The 19,942-nt window shown below is 40.7% G+C and overlaps 3 protein-coding genes across 9 annotated transcripts in view; 2 read left to right on the forward strand and 1 right to left on the reverse strand.

Annotated features, from left to right (window-relative positions):
- The window catches only part of CCAP-R (Crustacean cardioactive peptide receptor), a 40,229-nt gene extending 39,031 nt beyond the window's left edge, over positions 1-1,198 (forward strand). Inside the window, 1 exon segment of the mRNA XM_070996413.1 lies at positions 95-1,198. Within this exon segment, the coding sequence (XP_070852514.1) occupies positions 95-329 (235 nt within the window). The 3' untranslated portion in view covers positions 330-1,198.
- A 949-nt stretch (positions 1,199-2,147) lies between these two features.
- On the forward strand, positions 2,148-4,130 carry LOC108016308 (serine/arginine-rich splicing factor 4). The gene is made up of 2 exons (XM_017082942.4): positions 2,148-2,815; positions 3,297-4,130. The coding sequence occupies exons 1-2, from the start codon at positions 2,266-2,268 to the stop codon at positions 3,962-3,964; spliced, it is 1,218 nt and encodes a 405-aa protein (XP_016938431.4). The 5' UTR covers positions 2,148-2,265; the 3' UTR covers positions 3,965-4,130.
- Positions 4,131-4,162: 32 nt separating this feature from the next.
- Positions 4,163-19,534, reverse strand: kumpel (kin of rumpel). 7 transcript variants are annotated; one of them, XM_065865723.2, is made up of 11 exons: positions 19,375-19,534; positions 18,266-18,925; positions 15,734-15,893; positions 8,274-8,339; positions 8,166-8,217; positions 8,037-8,104; positions 7,818-7,972; positions 7,504-7,753; positions 7,064-7,444; positions 6,831-7,000; positions 6,411-6,755 (listed from the first exon to the last, which is right to left on the reverse strand). In XM_065865723.2, exons 2-11 carry the CDS (start codon positions 18,799-18,801, stop codon positions 6,476-6,478), a joined length of 2,118 nt encoding a protein of 705 aa, XP_065721795.2. In that variant the 5' UTR covers positions 18,802-18,925; positions 19,375-19,534; the 3' UTR covers positions 6,411-6,475. The 7 variants fall into 7 exon arrangements, with proteins under 7 accessions (XP_036675382.3, XP_065721795.2, XP_070852183.1 ...); XM_070996082.1 differs by lacking the exon at positions 19,375-19,534 and adding an exon at positions 19,283-19,299; XM_036819488.3 differs by lacking the exons at positions 6,411-6,755; positions 6,831-7,000; positions 7,064-7,444; ... (3 more) ...; positions 8,166-8,217; positions 8,274-8,339 and adding exons at positions 8,460-8,724; positions 8,783-8,955; positions 9,017-9,397; ... (3 more) ...; positions 10,410-10,461; positions 10,517-10,582.
- Positions 19,535-19,942: the final 408 nt, after the last annotated feature.

Genomic DNA, 19,942 nt, shown 5'->3' on the forward strand with positions numbered 1-19,942 from the left:
ACTAGATATAGTTAATTTAAAATAAATTTTTTCTTGTTCTATGTGTTCTATGGAACTCATATATTTTCAAATTTATTCTTAAATATTTTTCTAGTCGCTTTCCGCCCTTCAAGTGGTTCACCTGCTGCTGCAAATCATACCGCAACAACTCGAGGCAAAATCGATGCAACACGGTGGGTCGTCGTCTGCAAAACAGTTGTGATTCTATGAGGACACTGACCACCTCGTTGACCACTTCCCGGAGGTCGGCCAACAGGACCAATGCCCATGTGGTCATCAACGAAAGGCCCACCATGGTGGTAACCGTTCCAGCCATGTCGGAGGTATGATAGCTGGCCCACACCACCCGCAAAAGATCCCTGTTTTCGATCCATGGTCCCACTTCCTTCAGCGATGCAGAGTTCCTTTAAATCGAGGGAACTCAAAGGGGACATCCTGTGAAATGCTTCAGAGGCTTAGACAATAAGTTCGATAGTTGTACCAGGCATAGAGAAAGCCAAATTTAAGTCCCTAGTCGTAAGTGTGCCAAGTCTACGCTACGAATTTCAAACCATGTATTTATATTTGCCCAATAGCAATCTGTAGTTAAGATATGCATGATCTAATAGGACGTTTGTATGACTTTTAATTATCACTAAGAATCTGATAAATATCTTAAGAGATGGCGATTTAATCTCCAAAAACGAATTCCTAGTATACATACTACATATGTTAAAAGGTGTCAAGAATACAATTTTACACACAGTTTTGACTTATCAACCTAATTTCTTAAAGTCGAAATAAAAAGTTCTCCTAAAAATATTGTGACACTTACTAAGATTATTGACGATTTTTCAATTGTTGATTCAAAAAATGTACGAATGTCTAGGTTTCAATCCATTTACTAGCTAATTTTAGAAGCTCTCCTAGTTTTATTCATCTTTACAGACTGATTTTATTTGCGTGCCATTCGCGGATATTTAGCGGAAATTTAAACTGCATTTCTTTCCAGTCTTAACTAGCTGTTAGGGCCTTTTGAATTCCAGCTCATCCGTGTATATAGCCACTCGTAATGGTGTATAAACATGCCCAAGTATCTTAAACCAAAACCCATTAGGCATAAGTAGACCATAAGAGTTAATAGAGCATAATGTTGTAGTCAATTTGGTTTAAGCTAATATTTATTTCATAATTATGTGTAGAAGAGCAGAATAAAGGCGACCGACTTCAAGAGTGTCCCGCATTTTCATTCATTTTCTTGGCACGCGCTGGAAAATCTTCCCATTTTCAGTTCGCCCCACTGAACAATGGGCACAAGGACGATTTCTGAGCCCTCGTCCTCTCACTCCAATTATAATTGTTGCGATGATGTGGTATTGTTTGTGGCCTCCAGAACTGACGTCACCGAATGGAAAGTCAACATGACAGATAAATTGAGCGACAAACCGGGCAGACAATGAAAACATATTGGTTTCTGTGGGCCAAACAAACAGCCATTGGTTATATCTTTTACTCTTTATTGTCTGAAAATGGCAAATTTACCATGCCAACTTCGTGGGAATCTGTTTATGTGTTTGCTTTGAGGCTGGTTAAATTCAACCCTTATGAATTTACATTCTCCACTTCCTGATATTTAATGGCTTGGTTAAACAGATGGAAACTATGGAAACTTAACGGGACAGTTGGCCAATAAATTCACTTCAGGTCCTGTTGCAAAAATAATTTTTCCTCTCGGCCATTCGCTTCATTTGGCCCGAAGGGAAGGGGAGAAAAATCCATTAAGGAGCTTATGAAAGACGGCGGACAGTTGCAAAATTTTTGCAATTATGATTTTGCAAATTATTTATCAACTTTTAATTGAAATGCTATTAGCAAATTAGTAAACAATCGCGCGGTCTTGACATAAAAAACGGTCAAACTGTTTACTTAGCTTCATTTGTGCTAATTTTATTGGTTTTCATTTCTATTTGTTCTGGCTTTTTAAAATGCAAATTTAAAGCTTGTTAAACTGAATAAAAACTAAGGGGATTTAATTGGAAAACATATTTTTATGTGTGACACAAATTTTAAAATTATGCAAATAGCAGTAACCATTGCAACACACATTTTGGCTTTATCTTTCAAAATTAGTATTTAAAAAAAACTTTAAGTTACAAAATTTAACATAATATAAGTCCCAACAGAAAACTCACTGCTCACATCGAAGCCAATCCGAAGACTTGATTATAAGAATATGAACCATTAGTTTTTAATCGCTCTACAGTTTAAAAATTCGTCAAAAAAGTCATGTTTCCAAATTACTGCTTTACAAAATCGGCCAGACAGTCGGGCTACGATGTTATAAGGAGGGGCTATACCGCCAAGGAGAGTTGTCAGCGCTGCAGCGGGAGATCCGTAACGTCGTCAGGAGGTCAAAGGTCACGCAATCGATCGGAAATCCGTAACTCCAGCGAATCCCCTAGAAAGACTCCAAAGCGTCAGAGGAAATCCAGCTCATCACGTGACAAGGATTCATCTTCGAAGAGCGTGGGATTCCGATTGACACCCGTGATTTGTTCGAGTAAAAAAGATACCCGTGAAAAAGCTGGCGAGGATCGTCAGAAGGATAAAATTATGTCCTCCGAATCCAGCAACGATCCCAATCGCGATCTACAGGAATCCTTTGCCGACTTCTTCAGCATCATTCACGATAATGTCTTGGAGTCCGTGCAGGAGGCAGTGCAGCGAATGGTGACCAATTGCTTCAAGGAGTCCTTGACCAAGATGGAACGACTGTCCAAGGAGCTGCAGAACCAGGAGGCCTTGCTCAACAAAATCCATTCCGATGTTACCAACAGTAAGCTAAATATTAAATCTTAACAGAGTTTTTCTAGCCAAGTTAAATGGATTTATAAATTTTATAAAACTTAGCCAAACATAATAGCTAACCATAATGAATTTCCAGACCTACGATACCATAAGGTTCCTATTATTACATTTTCCTTTCACATTATTTCAATTTTAAACTTTTGTAATAATCTTTTCCATTTACCATGATGTTCTTTTTATGTTTTTCTTTTCAACATCTTTGAAATAATCGTTTCCTTTATTATCTTTCTGATGAATCAATACGGTGAAGTGAATTTTAAGTAATCCAGAAAGATTAATCAACTTTTAATGAACCCCTTGGTATATAATATCTTTGAAATAATCGTTTCCTTTATTATCTCTCTGATGAATCAATACGGTGAAGTGAATTTTAAGTAATCCAGAAAGGTTAATCATCTTTTAATGAACCCCTTGGTATATAATATCCTGATTTTACCTCTGCTCCTTAGAAATTACCGCCCAGAGTGAAACGAACCTGAACCAATTCAAGTTCGTTACCCAAATGCTCATCGACAACCAAACGGTGCACTACAGAGCGCTCAATCAGGCGAAGGCGAACAGGCAGCGGCGCAAGGAGGACCGGGATGCTGAGAAGGAACGGAAGTTGGAGCGGGAACGGAAGCGGAAGTGCACCTGCAAGGAGGTGCACAATAAACGGGTTCCATCCAAAGGTCGATGCAGAAGTTCCAGCGTGGATCTCTCTCCAAAAAAGAGATGTTCCGGTGGCGATGCCAAGGAATTAAAACCTAGAGGACCACAGCATCAGTTGTGCCAACAGCAGGCACCGCTGGTTTACCACATGTGCCAGTCCTGTACGGATAAGGAATCCATGGACAGGAATCAGGAATCCAAAAGGACATCCCGTTCATCATCGAAGCATACAAATACCCCAGTTCTGCCCAGACGATCCACTTCCTACAGCATGCCAGATCTCTCCGGACGCACTTCCTCCATTTCCAGACGTTTCACTAACACTCAACCCCTTTCGAAAGTCTCCAAGAGCTGTTTATCCCGATCCTTTAACAACAGAAAAAGTCAGATTCTATGCCATCCGGCCATGACTTATCCGCCCTACGTCCGCAATATTCCGATTCCACGGCGAAAGTTAGTTAAATAACTATAGTATTTTGTTCATCCACAGATACAAATATCTGATATGGCATTCAGTTGCATTTCTTTAAAAGGAATTCAAAGAAATTTGATTCCTTTCTATGTTTTGCAACTGTCTGTCTTACCAGTAAACAAAATCGAAAAAATATTTTTAAAAATTTGCCCAAGTTTTATCAGACACTAAAAATTAATAAAAACATTAAAATGCTTTTTTAAATAATATACAAGATACAACTTTTATTTATTAAGAGAAAAAACAAAGCCATATACAAGCCTCATTAGATTACATTAACCGATGAATTATACCAGTTGAATTATTAAAATTATGCATAACAAAAAATAAGTTGATGTATGATTGTATTCACACAGATCAATAGGAACTAAATGGTTGAGCATAGGAAAAGCTTCTTTATAAATGGTAACAGCAAACATCTGATGTAATTTCCATTAATCAGAACTTTCGTTAAGCTTTAAGACATCTACTTTCTTTAGCTCCACGGTTTCATAGTAATTGTTCTTTCGCAAATAGCGGAGAACAAATGGAGACAGTAGATTCTCATCCACATCCTTCACATCCTGACGTCCAAAAACAAAGGTGGCTAAGTTGGAAAGAGTAATGGTAAGCAAGGCTCCCAACATAGCGTACAACAGGAAGGACATGTGATATATAGAGGATCCTTGGTGAGGCTCGCTAAAAAGAAGTATAGTTAATAAATATAAAGTATCATATCGGCACCAAAGAAAACTTACTATTCCGAGGTGGAGTTTAGGTAGCGACTCATATCAAAGTCGTATTCACAGTTCTCCACCGAAACGGGCAACTTGGTGTGTCGGAAGGAACCGGTAATATTGGCAATTTGAGCATTAACCGCTATCCAGGCCATGGTTGCAAAGGAACAAATGCTGCCCACAAAAACGCACTGCAATTAAAGATTATTTAGAAAAATATATAAGATAATTTTGAATAACAAACCAACCTTTTCGCCAACCCAAGGCATGAGCATTCCCACCGTGAAAATGCCCAACATTGGTCCATATAGACTCGACTGGAGAGTTGCCGACAGCTGCAGCACCATTCCCAGTTTCTCCACCACATAGACCATGAAAATGGAGCTAATGCCGAAGGTCACCACCACCACTCGCATGGTCAGAGCCACGTGGCTCTCCTTCATCGATTTTCCCATTCGCGGCTTAACAAAATCCTCCAGGATTACGGCGGCCAGGGAATTCAGGAGCGTGGATAAAGAGCTCAGGGCGGCACTGAAAACAGCCGACACAAAAAGTCCTGGCAGACCAGGAACAACGCCCAAAACACGCATCACTAGCAGGGGAACTAATTGATCCCGACGTCCAGCAAGCTAAAAAATATAAACAAGAAATCATAAATCAGGCTTTAAAAATGCGCCTAAACCAGTGGTCGACAGCAGAGGCACCGCAAGCAACCCATGAACCCATGGGTTACAAATTTTCTCTGGCGCCGTTCTGCCAACACACTGGCCTGAACTATTATAAGAGATCTCAATTAAGTATTATTCATTAGTTTATATTTTATCATTGTATACTACAATACTTACTCCAGTGGACATGGGATCGCAATCGTAATAGGTGGCATAACACACCAATCCCACATAGATGCATCCCATATAAAGCAGAATCAGTCCAATGGAGAAGGTAAACAGAGTCTGTTTGATGGCCTTCAAGGAAGGCAATGACATGAATCTCTGAACCGTGGCCTGATTGATCGATGTGCTCTGCAGCTTAAAGAAGGTTCCACCGACAAACACAGAGAAAACACTCAGACGAACTGTAGGATCCATAGTCCATCTGGGATAGAAGAAAACATATTAGTACCTATATGTTAATAGTATTTCAAATCTTCCACTTACTCTGGGGTATTGAGGCGTCCTCCCTCTTGATTGATCCGCCAAACATTTCCAAGACCGCCCAGGTCCAAGGTTCCCTTAATCATAATCACTACCAGGGATCCATACATAATAACGCTCTGAACGACATCCGTGTAGACCACGCCCTTAATTCCGCCCACGCAGGTGTAGAATGTGCAAATGATTACCACAATGGGTGTGATGGTGTGGATTCCAATTCCAGACACTTGATTGAAGGTTAAAGCTGGGACATAGACGGCAATGGGAAGCCATATTATCTGAAAGAATAAAAATACCCATAAGGAAAGGTCTTTTAAGTAATAATCTTGAACTCACCGCCTTTAAAACAAATAGGCTAGCTCCAAACAAACGCATTCGCCGGCTAAAACGTCTCTCAAAATACTGAAAGAGTGAGTGTGTATAAGTAAGGATTCATCAAGGATTTCTGATCACATAGGACAGACCCATTTGGAAGGATGATTATATAAGCTAGCTAAAGAAATCAAGCTTAAGCATTCGGTTAATTTTAGGTAAAACAAGATTTTATATAACTAAAAATAAACTACAGTGTTTTTGGGTTTTTGAATACACTGTTAATATATTTACGGGATTAAAGTAAGATATAATAACTATCCCTATGACGTTTCGGACTGCTCCAATTTGGTCTGCGTTTCCGATTCGTGGAGGTTAAAATCGGATTTTTCATCACTATCACTGGCCACACTTTTGTACTTTCCATACCAGAATTTTCTCAGTACTGGACTGATGAGTTCGGGATCCACCAAACGGGGATCCTGGCGACCAAAGTAGAGAGTGGCCAGCAGAGATCCAAGTACAGTGCCCACGGAACCCACAGCGGTGTACCACAAAAATGAGATCTCATGAAGGCCGTGACTAGTGGATTCGATTGGAGTTCTATTTTTAAAATAAGAAAATTATCTGGTTAAAAATATGTTCAATAGAGTTTTAGTTCTTAGAACAATCACATACGCCGTGGTGGTGGCATTCCAACTCTCGGGGAGATCAAAGGTATAGTCACAATCCTCTACAGAAATGGGTTTCGCTGGGAAAGTCAGTGCTCCTGTGAAAATGGCAATCTGAGCTCGAACCACAATATAGGCTGTGAAAGTAGAGGCACAAGAGATGCCAGTGAGAAGACTCTAAAAATATAAATAAATAATATTTAAGAAAATTTCCCTATAATAAACCTCTGTAAATCAAACCTCTGTCTTAACAAAGGGCAGTAGCATGCCCACACTGAAGGCTCCCAGGAGTGGGCCACAAGTAATGGCCGCCACTGTGGAAGATAGCTGCATGACTAGCCCCAATCTCTGGACAATCGGAACACTGGCCATCGAGACCAGTCCAAAGGAAATTACCACTCCCCTTAACAAATAAGCGGTTTGTCTTTCAGTCAAGGGCTTTTTCCTATAGGGTTCCACAAAGTCCGTGAGAATCACACCGGAAAGGGCATTTAGGGCTGTCGAAAGGGAACTCAGGGCGGCACTGAAAACTCCAGACACAAATAGACCAACCAGGCCGGGAATATGACCCACGTTCTTGACCACATAGAGTGGAATAACTTGATCCTTCGCACGAGCAAGCTGCAATTTGAATAAATTATAATAAATTGAACTTCCTGTTTCCAGATTTAAGAACTTACCCCCGTAGTGATGGGATCACAATGGTAAAACTCTGCAAATGCCAGCATTCCAATATAAACGCACATCAACATGACGAGCATAAAACCAATTAGGGATAGGATTAGTGCCTTTTTAACATCCCTATTATTGGGCAAAGTAAGATAACGCTGAACTATGGCCTGATTAATGCCATTTGCCTGCAATTTGAACAAGGCGCCACCGATAAACAAGGCAAACACACCCATTCTCGCAGTGGGATCAAAGGTCATACTGAAAAGAATTATTGTACTCGTATTATTACATATATTAAATATTTTATAAAATATATACTAACTCAGGACCAACCAGACGATCGTACTGACGATTGTGCTCCAACACAACGCTCAGGCCACCCAAATCCATAGTGCCTTTAATGATGACTATAAGCATGGATCCAACCATAACGATGCCCTGAATGACATCCGTCCAAACAACACCCTTGATACCACCCTGAAAAACAATATAAGCCAGATATTAGCTGCATATACATTATATCTTTATCCCGAATACGTACAACACTGGTGTACAAAATACAAACAAAACTTGTTAAGGGTACAATCTTGTGAACACTTATTCCAGAAACTGAAAAAAAGGAATCATGAATATTATAGATAAAATATTAAAGGCTTGAAAGTGCTGTTACCTTGGTTTAGAGTTAAGGCTGGAACATAGATACAGATGGGTTGCCATAAAATCTATAACAAATTATATCTTTAGTTATTAACTCTTATTATATCCATACTCAACTTACGTTCATCACCACAAAAAGGCAGGATCCAAAGATGCGAACCCTTCGATCGAATCGTCTTTCAAAGTACTAAGAAAAACGAAATCAAACAGAAACAAGAACAAATATTTTATAGGATGCATGGTTATGTACAAGATGCATTGGGTAATGAAACATGCTGGATACACACAAAAAAGCAAATAAAAAGCATTTAGGCAGAACAAAAAGAGCATATTTTATTGACAAAGTTTAATTCTCAGTTTCGAGCTTGAAAAGATCCTGCATATTAACCGCTTGATAGTTCTTTTTGGGCAGAAAGCGTCTCATACAGGGCGTAATCAAGGCGGGGTCCATTTTATTGAGATCTTCCCAGCCGAAAATCAAGCCAGCTAACAAGGAGACTATTGTACAAATAACACCACCCAAAGCAGTGTACCAAAGGAAGGACAAATGGTAGAGGTTCCTTTCCGAGGGTCTAAAAAATAATATAAAAATATATTATTAGTGGGCTGATCTAAGCTTCCCATACTTACCTGTACCCGTGGATGGTCTCATGAACTGTTTGGTTATCAAAAGCATAGTCACAACCATCCACTGAAACGGGTAGTTTGGGATAGCGAATTTCTCCATTCATTTGGGCCAACTGCGCCTTGACACATATCCAGGATAGCACCAAAAAGGACACCAAGCTTCCTAGAAGAACGCTCTAAGATTTGACATTATTATAAATTATTAATTTTAATTAAAATTAAATGATATCAACCCACCTTTCCCTTAACCCATGGCAGGCCCACGCCCATGCAGTAAATCCCCAAAAGAGGACCCATCGAAACTGCGGCTGTGCTGGTGGCCAATGGAACCACTTGTCCCAACTTCTCCACAATGTTCACCATCCCCAAGCACGAGAATCCGCAAACAACCACAATTGCCCGCAACCAAAAGGCCGTCTGGCGTTCGGTCATCGGTTTTTTCAGCAAGGGTCTTAAGATATCCTGAGTAATCACACAGGCCAGGGAGTTGAGACCCGTGGAAAGGGAGCTCAGGACGGCACTGAAAACCCCAGACACAAATAGTCCTGGTAATCCAGGTAGAGAGCCCAGAGTTCGCATCATTAGCAGCGAAGGCAGTTGGTCTACGGCAGCAGCTAACTGAAATAAATATAAATTAAATTCTAGATCAATACTAGATAAAATATGGTATCTATTTATAAGTGATGTATTCTTAAAGAATTCTAAGTGGAATATATTCAATATGTATATATATTAGTACTTTTCTGGATAGCTTGCTTACCTTAGTACTTATTGGATCACAATCGTGGTATACTGCATAGGATACCAATCCCAAGTAGCTGCAGCAGCTGAGGAGGAATACCAGGAGCAGTGTGAAAATCAGCATACATCTCTTAGCATGCTGGTAACTTGGCAGGGAGAGCAATCGCTGGATGGACACCTGGTTGACATCCGAGGACTGAATCTTGTGCAGAGTGCCCCCTAAAATAACAGACAACATGGACAGCCGCACTGTGGGATCCCAAGTCCACCTGATGGTTTTTAGAGTAGCTTCACAATCAATGGGAAATTTAATCATCACGCAGACTTACTCCGGTGAATTGAGACGTCCGCCGTCTTCATTTCGCTGCAGGACCACGCCCAGTCCGCCCACATCGAAGGTGCCCTTAATGCAAACTGCCAAAATGGAGCCAAACATCACAAAGCTCTGAATGACGTCTGTCCAGATGACGGCCTTCAGCCCGCCCTGAAATAAATGAAATCTTCAAGATGGTCGACCAGTTTGTAGATAGATTTAATTAACACCTCACCACACATGTGTAGAAAGTGCAGATAGTGCACACAATGGGCGTAATTACATGGATGCCAGTTCCAGTCACTGAAAGATGGTAATATAACAATAAGAAGGAATATTTGCAGGGATGCACACAAAAAAACCTGGTCTAATTTGGTTTTAAGTCCAATAACTGGGAAATTTGATGTCTATCTAAAGCTAATTTTTTAACTCCAATAAAAATAAAGTCAAAAATGATAAAAGAATATATTCTTAGTCAATAAAATAATATAGTAACTATAGGGCTAAGTTTTCCGAGTGCATTTATTGGCAGACAGTTAATTGAAATGGTTAGGCATAATCTAAAATCAAACTTACCCTGATTGTAGGTGATGGCCGGTACATATAACGCCACAGGAAGCCAGAGCATCTGAGAAAGGAAATGATAATATATAAAGAAAATGAATTAGACTATATATACTCACCGTACCCACAATGAAGAGCACCGATCCCAAATTGCGTATGCCAGCGCCATAGCGCAATTGAAAGTACTAAAGGTTTAAGGGATTTCATTTGGTTAGACATAACATATTTCATTATAAAAAATACTTAGACCAAAATTTTGATTCATGCAGAGCTGAATGAGAAGATGCTGGGGATTAGTTATTAACATGCCTGGTCAAGCAACCCTAACTTAACTAAAATAAACTTGAAGTGCTGCTTAAGAGTATGTTTTATTGACAAGTACATGGCAGGAAATTACTTTCTAAGACTTCTCATTGAAACTTTTCAAAGTGTTGTCGTCCAGTTTTACACTCGTATAGCTAGACTTGTAGAACACGCGAATAGCTGGCGATATAAGCTCAAGATCAACATCGTCGGCCTTATTACGGCCAAAGATAAAGCCAGCCAGATGGGCGGCGGTCACGCCCACTGCGGCACCCATACTGCTATATAACATAAAAGAGATGTTGTACAGCTGCTGGGCAAAGCTGAGCGATCTGTGGAGGCAACCTTAAGAGGTGATTGCAGTTCATAATATCTGGATAAACTTACGCAGATTCTGTTATGGGAATGGTGGTATTGGCAGGGCTCAATATGTCACGATCGAACTCATAGTCACAGCCTTCTACACTAACTGGTTTGGCTTCGAACGTAATTTCTCCAGAATTGATGGCCAATTGGGCCGATAGGCACAGCCAGCCCATGAAGAAAAATGAGCATAGAGATCCCACTATGGCGCTCTAAACGAAAACATTTGAATAAACAACAGAAAAAGGTTTTTTATAGATACAAGAAAGACTAACCTTTGAGTTAATGCTTGGGCACAGCAGGCCCATTACGAAAATACCCAAAAGCGGACCCTGGACAATCGATCCCACGGTCATGGAAAGCTGCATCACATGGGAGCCCATTTGTTCGACCACGAAGACCAGAGCCACACTCACGACTCCAATGATCACTGTACAGACACGCATGGTGACGGCAGTCTGGTGTTCCGTTAGAGGTTTCCTCGTCAAGGGTTTGATATAATCCTCCAGGAAAACCGCAGCCAGGGAGTTCATACCCGTAGACAGGGAACTGAGGGCGGCACTAAACACTCCGGCCACAAACATGCCGGGAATTCCGGGAAATGAGCTCATGGACTGGACCACGAGCAGGGGAACCAGCTGATCCTTGGCCGCCGCCAGCTGCAAGTAATTTCTGAGTCAGTGGAGATTTTATAAAAATTTATGGATAGGATGCACCCCTTTTATAAGCCCTTCAGTTAACTTAAGAAGTTAACAATCACCTACCTTTGTGGTCAAGGGATCACAGTCGTAGTATGTGGCGGACAGCAGGAGTCCATTGTAAAGGCAGATGGCCATCAAGGCAACTAATCCGAAGATGAAGAGGAACGAGCAGTGGGCCATCTCCTTGATTCCGGGTAGAGACAAGTACCGCTGGGTGATCATCTGATTGCAGCCGAGATTATAGGTGTTGTGGGCCACGTGCCCCACCAACATTGCCATCATGGACATTCGCACCTTGGGATCAAGCGTCCATCTGTTTCGAAAATGTCTCAGATTATGAGCAGGCAAGGGAGCCCTTGTACCCCACATCCTGGCGGGATAACATCCCCGCCATGTGTGTGGTACCCGGCCTAGTAAACATTTTGCTTCACCCACTCAGGCCACTCCAGTCGTCCGCTCTCGAAATTCCGCTGAATAACCACGCCCAGGCCGCCCAAATCGTAGGTTCCCTTGACGATGACGAAGATTATCGCTCCCACCATAATGACGGTTTGGATCACATCTGTCCAGACAACGGCCTTCAGGCCCCCGGCAGTTGTGTAGAATATGCAGACGAGGCACACGATGGGCGTGATGACATGGACATTTATTCCAGTAACTGGAAAAGTGCACAAAAGTCAACACGTGGCGCTGGATTTGAAAGGACTTCGAAAACTTATGGATATCTCCTTAAAGGAGTTTTAAGTAACTCTGAAGTTGATCTCATCTCTCAAAAATGAATACATATAAAGAAATTCAAATTAGCTATGAAAACATGTATGAATTGTCAAGAACCCGTGAAGAATATGATTAAAACAAAATTAGTATGCATTCGGAAGTTCTTAAATGTTATGTCTGAAATTGTTTGAAGGTTCTAAAATTAGATAATGTATGTTAAAAGACTTTTTTTATTAAGCGGTACACAAAAACAAAAAAAATCATGCTTAATTAAAAAAATTAAGTTTAAGGCTGGGTAAGGGTAAAAGTTAGCAGGTAGATATAAATTCAAAAATTAAATTCAACTTTTTTCTATACATAAACAATTTTAGGTTTAAGAAAGGGGATCGAAATAATATGAAAGGGAAGAAGGAAGGAAGGAAAGAAGGGAAACCCAATTCAATTTGTTTAATTGGCTTATGATTTCTCGTTGGAACTTCCAATATAGTTATCGTGCAGGTTAACGCTGGTATATCTGGAATTCTGGAATCTTCGTATGCAGGGCGAGAGCAAGTCATCTTCTATGTCTCCGGCTTTATTTCGGCCAAATATAAAACCGGCCAGATGTCCTGCTATCACACCCACTGTGCCCCCCATAACTGTGTAGAACAGGAAGGAAATGTGGTAAAGCTGCTCAGCGAAACTGAGGGACCTGTAGGATTAGGTTTGAGTGATGAAGAGGGCACGGATAGTTTTAGGGACTCTTGAAAACTTACGGAGTTTCTGCTCCAAGAAGGGTGACATTTGCGGGGGTCACCAGGGAACGGTCGAACTCATAATCACAGCCTTCAATGCTGACTGGCTTTTCCGGGGAATGAATTTCGCCAGAATTAATGGCGATTTGGGCCGTAATACTAAGCCAACCCATAAACAAGAAGGCAACAAGGGATCCCGTAATAGCACTCTTAAACGAAATAATAATTTTTAAAGGCTCTTCCCAATGAATTTTTAGCACTAAAAAAAACTTCCAAAAAGGGCCACCCTAAGTTATTGTTTTGATTTTATAGTTCTCGAATTTGTTTGGATAATTAGAAACTTTGACAAAAATTTAGAATGGGTTTTCAAAAGTTATTTTTCTAGATGAACGGCAACTAACTTTGGAGTTGATACTTGGGCACAGCAGACCCATGGTAAAGAGACTAAGTAGCGGACCCTGGACCACTGAACCAATGGAAATTCCCAGCTGCAGAACATGGGAGCTCATCCGCTCGACCACGAAAACCAGGGCCACACTGACAACTCCAATGATCACCGTACAAAGACGCAGGGTCACACCGATCTGGTGTTCCGTAAGGGGTTCCTTCGCCAAGGGCTTGATGTAATCCTCCAGGAAAACAGCGGATAGGGAGTTCATACCCGTTGACAGGGAACTCAGGGCGGCACTGAATACTCCGGCCACAAAAAGTCCGGGAACTCCGGGAAATGAGCTCATTGATTGGATCACAAGCAGGGGAACCAGCTGATCCTTGGCAGACGCCAACTGTAATTTATTCATTTCTTAGTCATAAACATGTGTCATAAACTTCAACAACTGGAACCCAAAAAAACCTAAACTCAAACATCTTTCATATTGTTTTGTGCCAATTAATCAAACATTTTTAGGAGGAATTTCGTGCTGAGTTGAAAATTGATTTGATTTCCAATCTTAAAAATTCATGTTCGCACCTTTGTGGTCAACGGATCGCAGTCGTAGTATGTTGCGAAAAGCAGTAGGCCATTGTACAAGCACAGTGTAAACAAAAGAGTGAGTCCCACAATGAAAACGAAGGATGTGTGTGCCATCTGTTTAACCCCAGGAAGGGACATGTATCGCTGGGTAATCATTTGATTGCATCCGAATTGGTAGGTATTATGGCCAACATAGCCCACCATCAAGGCAAACATTGACATGCGAACTTTGGGATCGAAAGTGAGTCTGTTTTCGAAACGAATTCATATATTATACGTTAGGACCTTCCAATAGTTTTCACCCACTCAGGCCACTCGATTCGTCCGCTGTCGAAGTTCCTTTGGAAAACCACGCCCAGTCCGCCCACATCGAGGGTGCCCTTGATAATGACAAAGATAACCGCTCCTATCATAATGACGGTTTGGATCACATCTGTCCAGACAACGGCCTTCAGCCCCCCGGCAGTTGTGTAGAATATGCAGACGAGGCACACGATGGGCGTTACAATATGGATATTTATTCCAGTGACTGGAAGAGTTCACAAAGGTCAGCACATGAGCAGAAAAAGCCAATGAATAGACCAATAGAGATACAATTGTAAGCAAAAAACTCAAAAAAAATATCTTTAAAAAAATATTATTAATATGTGATAACTTTAATTAGAATTTCAAATATGATATAACACATAATCTGCTTTTGTAAGGGTTCTTGACAATAAAGTGGATTTAGAAAATCTATCAATGTAATTTTGTAATTTGGAAAACTTTTTAAAATCTTGATTTATTTCTTTCTTACCTTGGTTAAAGGCCAGAGCTGGGACATAGATGACAATTGGCAGCCAGATCAGCTAAGAAAAAGACAGTTTAGTAGGCATTTATATTGCTTTAGGATTAATCCCTTAAGATCTTGAAAACTTTAAAGTATTTCTTTAGCCAAATATTGCACTATACTTACATTTGCAATCGTGAAAAAGGCGGAGCTCAGCAGACGAACCGATTTGTTAAAGCGCAACTCGAAATACTGCAAAATATTTTTTTTCCCAATAGATTGTTTTTGTCTTTCGGTTAACACACAATAAGGATGGCCCACACACACACAGACACCCCAGTGCGAGTGCGTGTGTGCGGGGCAACGCGGCGCATACATAATCGAATATTACTCATACGACATGTAGCCTGGCAGCAACTTATAAACTACGACTATCCGTATGCCAACTGGTACAATTGTGTATTGTTCGGGCTTATTGCAGCTGGCAGACGAGAAAAAAACCATTGTGTGCCAAAATCTATGTATGAATGGCATGCAAATAAACCGGCATTCAGGGAATTCTTACAGCTGATTGCACTTGTTTTTGCCACAGAACCCTGCTCGTTGTTTGGCCTCAGCTTTGGCCTTAGCTTTACTTACACATTAACATGCCATCGAATATCAAAAGAATCCAAATTCGTACACTCAGAAACATAGAATTAATGCGTAACATGCAGAGTCCAATAGGTAAACACACACATTCTTCTTTCTCTAGAATTGGACAACGTTCTGCTTACCTCATAGGTGGAAGTCAGCTGGAGATTGCAGAAGACGGGCAGGAAGATGTACCACGAGATGGCTCCCGAGATGGCCAGGGTCACCAGGATGAAGGCGTACTGGGTTCCATACACATAGATCTCCGTCGAGGTTCCCAACAGCGATATTCCAGACACGAAGCTGAAAGCGTAATACAAGTAATTAGTTCACGCCAATTACGTCCGAAGCTTAAAGTTCAGCAACGCTAATTGCCAACCGATTGATCAGGATCTATTTTTGACTTGCCCAAGTTTTCATCTTCATCTTCTTATTTTTGCCCTCGCACAAAGTCAACTTTGGGAAACATATTTAATTGAATTAAGCTGGGGCCACTCAAGTGGCCAAAGTTATGACGAAGGTGGCCAGCATTTGGGAAACAAATTTAAGGTAATCGATTGGATATTGCTCAAGGGATTAATAAACCTTCAAGGACTAAATTACCTCTAGTTTTTTTAGGCATTATTACATTTTTTTAAAATAGTTTTAAAGCTAAAATTTAAATTTAACATAAAGAATAAGCTAGGTTTTTCAAATGAAAGTTTAATATATTGTTGTTTTACCTTACATAATAAATTCCAGCACGTATTCTTCCATATTAAATCAAATACAATCCAAAAAAATGTCTAGCCGCTTTTGGCGAAGAAAACTTTTCCTGTGCCCTGCATCGCGTAATAAGATTTTAATGATTAATGTCCATAACAATCATCATTTCAATTTCGGCCTCAAAACAAATGAATTGCCACCGCAGACACAGAAAGTTGATGGCCGAGAGAGAAATGCCATTAAAAGTTGATAACAAGCGGCGTTAAAGTATGCAGACACACACAGCAAAACAATTTGTTTAAAAAAATTGAAAAAATGTGAGAGGCACAAAGGACATTTGGTAGGCAACACAAAAAATGATGGCATGTAATTGTAATTCAAAGCACGTTGGCTGAATTTGTTGCAAAAAGCAAACGACAACAAATAGAATGCCATAACAATAAAAGGCTCACGAAACAATTGTCAGCGGGCGAGGCAAATGACCAGGCGACAGGATTTCTCGGCCAGGATTTCGGGGAACAGGACCTGTCGGCCGGGTCATTAATGCGGCAACGACAACACGGCTAAGACAAAGGACCCAGGGCCGCACCCTTCGAAAGGTGTTTGACCAAAACGTGTCAAACGGAAAATCACCTCTAACCCATCTGCGAAAAAAGACACCAAGGTCACTCGGCCGAACACCAAAAAGAAAAAGTAATTTGGCCAAATTATTTGAGTTTGCGGCCAGGCGCAAGTTTAAACAACTTCAATCTGGCTTAGGGACACGCCGAGCTGCTAAGTTGTATTCAGATGCCAGATATAAGGATATATTTACTTGCAAAGTTCCGCAAGCCATTTGAATATCACCCATCCATTAAGAACGCTTGACCCTGACAATGAATATTGTTTACGCAATCCGCCCAGCCTTCTCGTCTTGTCTCGCAAACTTTTAAATAAAACGCCACTCTGTTTGCCCTCGCCAAACAATTCGCCAGACAATGCTGGACTGGGGCAGATAATCCAGATTACGGATACGCACGTTTGGCCAACTGGACGACGGCATAAGGCGAACGACTGGAAAATATATACATTGATTGATTTGCCGGGTTTTGGGCTAAGCCCATTACGATAATTTGTGCAAATATTAGCCGCATTCAAGTGAATGCAAAGCATTCAATTTTTGGGGATTATCCCAGCTTAAAGCGGCCTGAACAATAAATTTCCCGAGTGTGCTGCCCCGCCACTTTCCCATTTAGGACCCTCAACCTCCTTGTTGGCCATGTCAAAAGTAATTAAGCAGGTCTGCACTGGGAAAAATTATGTTAGCAATTTATTTCTTTAAATATTTGTGTAAGCCTTTTGTAAAAAAAACATTCTGCTACTTTTGGTATAAGCTCAACTAACACTCTGCAATATTAGAAATTAGTAAACATTTTAGAGTCGATTAAAACATTAAAAAAACTAAAAGCTATTAAAGCTTAAGGTGTATTATTATTATGCAGTATCAAGAAAAATATGTAAAATATTTAAAGAATCATAACTAGACATCAGACGTATTTCTGACATTGAATCCAAGGAATCCATAATATGTTTAAGATCAAATCTCTATTCTTAAGACCCATTAAAAAAATATATTCTGGTATTCTTATTATGTCCTAGGAATCGAAAAACATTCTTTTAGAACCTTCTAGTTTTAAAACTTTGTCTTAATCTTTTGGAACATTTTATAAATATTGAAACAGTTATTAAACTTTTGTCATAAATGTAAGGTTCTTATACTATTTAAACAGTTATTAAATTTATTCAATAATTTTTCAGAGATATATAAAAATAAAAACATTTTTTCTCTCCAAAAAAAATTGGTGTTCAGAATATAATACATTTTTTTTAGTGCACATCCTGGTGGCTAGCCAGGAAAAAATACGCAGGCCCCATTTAGCATTTGCATATATATAGATGTAGTGGCTGGCGAAACTGTGACTGTAACTCACCTGGCCACAAGTGACAGCGCGACCGGAAACACTTTCATTTGGCGTCCGCCCACCAGGTAGTCCAACGCCTCCGAGCCACGCCTCTCCTCGACGCCCGCCGCCCCCCCGCCGTCCTTCTTGGCCAACTTCTGCTTCTTCTGCTTCTTTTCGATGAAGCCAAAATAGAAGCCGATAACGGCGCAGACCGCCAACATGGCGATGAAGACCAAGTAATCAACAATGCCGAAATGCTGCAGGGCCTGGCTCAAATCCTTCACGCTGAGTTTCTGCTCGGCATCCTCCGAGGAGGGGGGTAATGATTGAATGGGAGTGGGCGTTGGAGTGGGCGTGGTGGTGGTGGTGGAGGTCGTTGAGGAAGTGGGTGTGGATGAGGAAGTGGCGCCAGTTGAGACCGCATTGCTAATTACGGCCACTGTCTTGGCAATCACATTGGCCACCGTTGTGGAGGTTTTGGCCACCACAGCCTCATCCGCCACAGGGGTGGAGCTGGCCCCCAACCCCACTCCCAGCGCCACGGGATCGGCAGTGGTTGACATTATTTCCGGCACCGCAAGTTGCTTTTATGTAGTTTATTTTTATTGACTTCCAGCCGTGTCGCTTTAATGCCTTCGACTTTGATTACTTTTGCATTTAGCTTAACACACGCACTCGCACTGTGAACTGAATTCGATTTTGGATTAAGTACTTGGAAGTAGTTCCTTATAAGAAAGGGTTTCTTTTACAAGGGATAATCACTTGATTCCTTATCTTGAGACCCCTTAGTCACTCCTTAATAAGCTTGAACTTTAATATTGTATCAAAAAACAAGTAAAAGCAAATATACGATAAAATAAATTATACTTGAACTTGATCTCTAAATTACAGGATTAAAAAAAATTTATAAAGTTGTGTTAAACACATCTATCTCAAAATATTTTTTATCTTTAGAACTCCAGTGACCTAAATGCTTTCAAGGTCGAAGAATCCCAAGAAATAGTATCACGATAGCCGAAGCCTTAGCTATTAAAATCAAAATACTTTCTATAAGGCAAAACAAAATATTTTGATTTCAGGTTTCAACACTTTTTAGGATATAAATTGACACTAATTAGTCTCTTTTAAACACGCACGTTGTCAAGATCCTTGAGTTTCGGATTCAGGATAATTTAATTCGATTTGGAAGCGAGCACACACAAGTGTATGGTCCAAATCTCCGCCGAGCACTGAACTAATTTTCCGCCGCGAGCTGCGTTAGAGATCTCCGGAGATCCGAGATCTGAGTTTTGATCTTATCCAAGTCCGGCGACAAAGCATCAGCATCATCAGATTGGCCGATCGTAATTCACGCAAATCTTGTAAGAGTGTGGGCAGAGGCTTTGTGTAAAGCTTTGTCGCCTAAATTGCCCAGGGGCATGTCGGATCCGGATAGATAAGTCTACTTATAAGTGCACACCCCCATTCGGGTGTGAGCTTGATATGGACAGTGTGTGTATCTTTGTCTAGCCCCAAGATCTGGCAGATAGTAAATTACTTTCTTTGTACGCGGACGTGTCGCGTCTGTGGTTTTATTGCACAGGGGAGGTTCTAAATAAAAATGCATATCCCTCGCGCAGTTCCCATATTTTTTCGAATATCTTTTTTTACAACTTCAGAAAGGGGTACATTTCCATGATAATACGCGGTACGCATGTACAAGGT

The sequence above is a fragment of the Drosophila suzukii genome, chromosome 3, assembly GCF_043229965.1.
Source record: "Drosophila suzukii chromosome 3, CBGP_Dsuzu_IsoJpt1.0, whole genome shotgun sequence".
NCBI lineage: Eukaryota > Metazoa > Arthropoda > Insecta > Diptera > Drosophilidae > Drosophila > Drosophila suzukii.

Bases quoted from the DNA above. Each gene is read 5' to 3' on its own strand.
- LOC108016308 (XM_017082942.4), top strand. From the start codon at position 2,266: ATGTTTCCAAATTACTGCTTTACAAAATCGGCCAGACAGTCGGGCTAC. The intron at 2,816-3,296 runs GTAAGCTAAATA...TCTGCTCCTTAG, and splicing joins CCATTCCGATGTTACCAACA to AAATTACCGCCCAGAGTGAA.
- kumpel (XM_065865723.2), bottom strand. From the start codon at position 18,801: ATGTCAACCACTGCCGATCCCGTGGCGCTGGGAGTGGGGTTGGGGGCC. The intron at 8,340-15,733 runs GTAAGCAGAACG...CGTTTTTCTTAG, and splicing joins AGCTGACTTCCACCTATGAG to TACTTTGAAAGACGATTCGA. The intron at 7,445-7,503 runs GTAAGTTCTTAA...TTCAAATTGCAG, and splicing joins GTGATCCCATCACTACGGGG to CTTGCTCGTGCGAAGGATCA.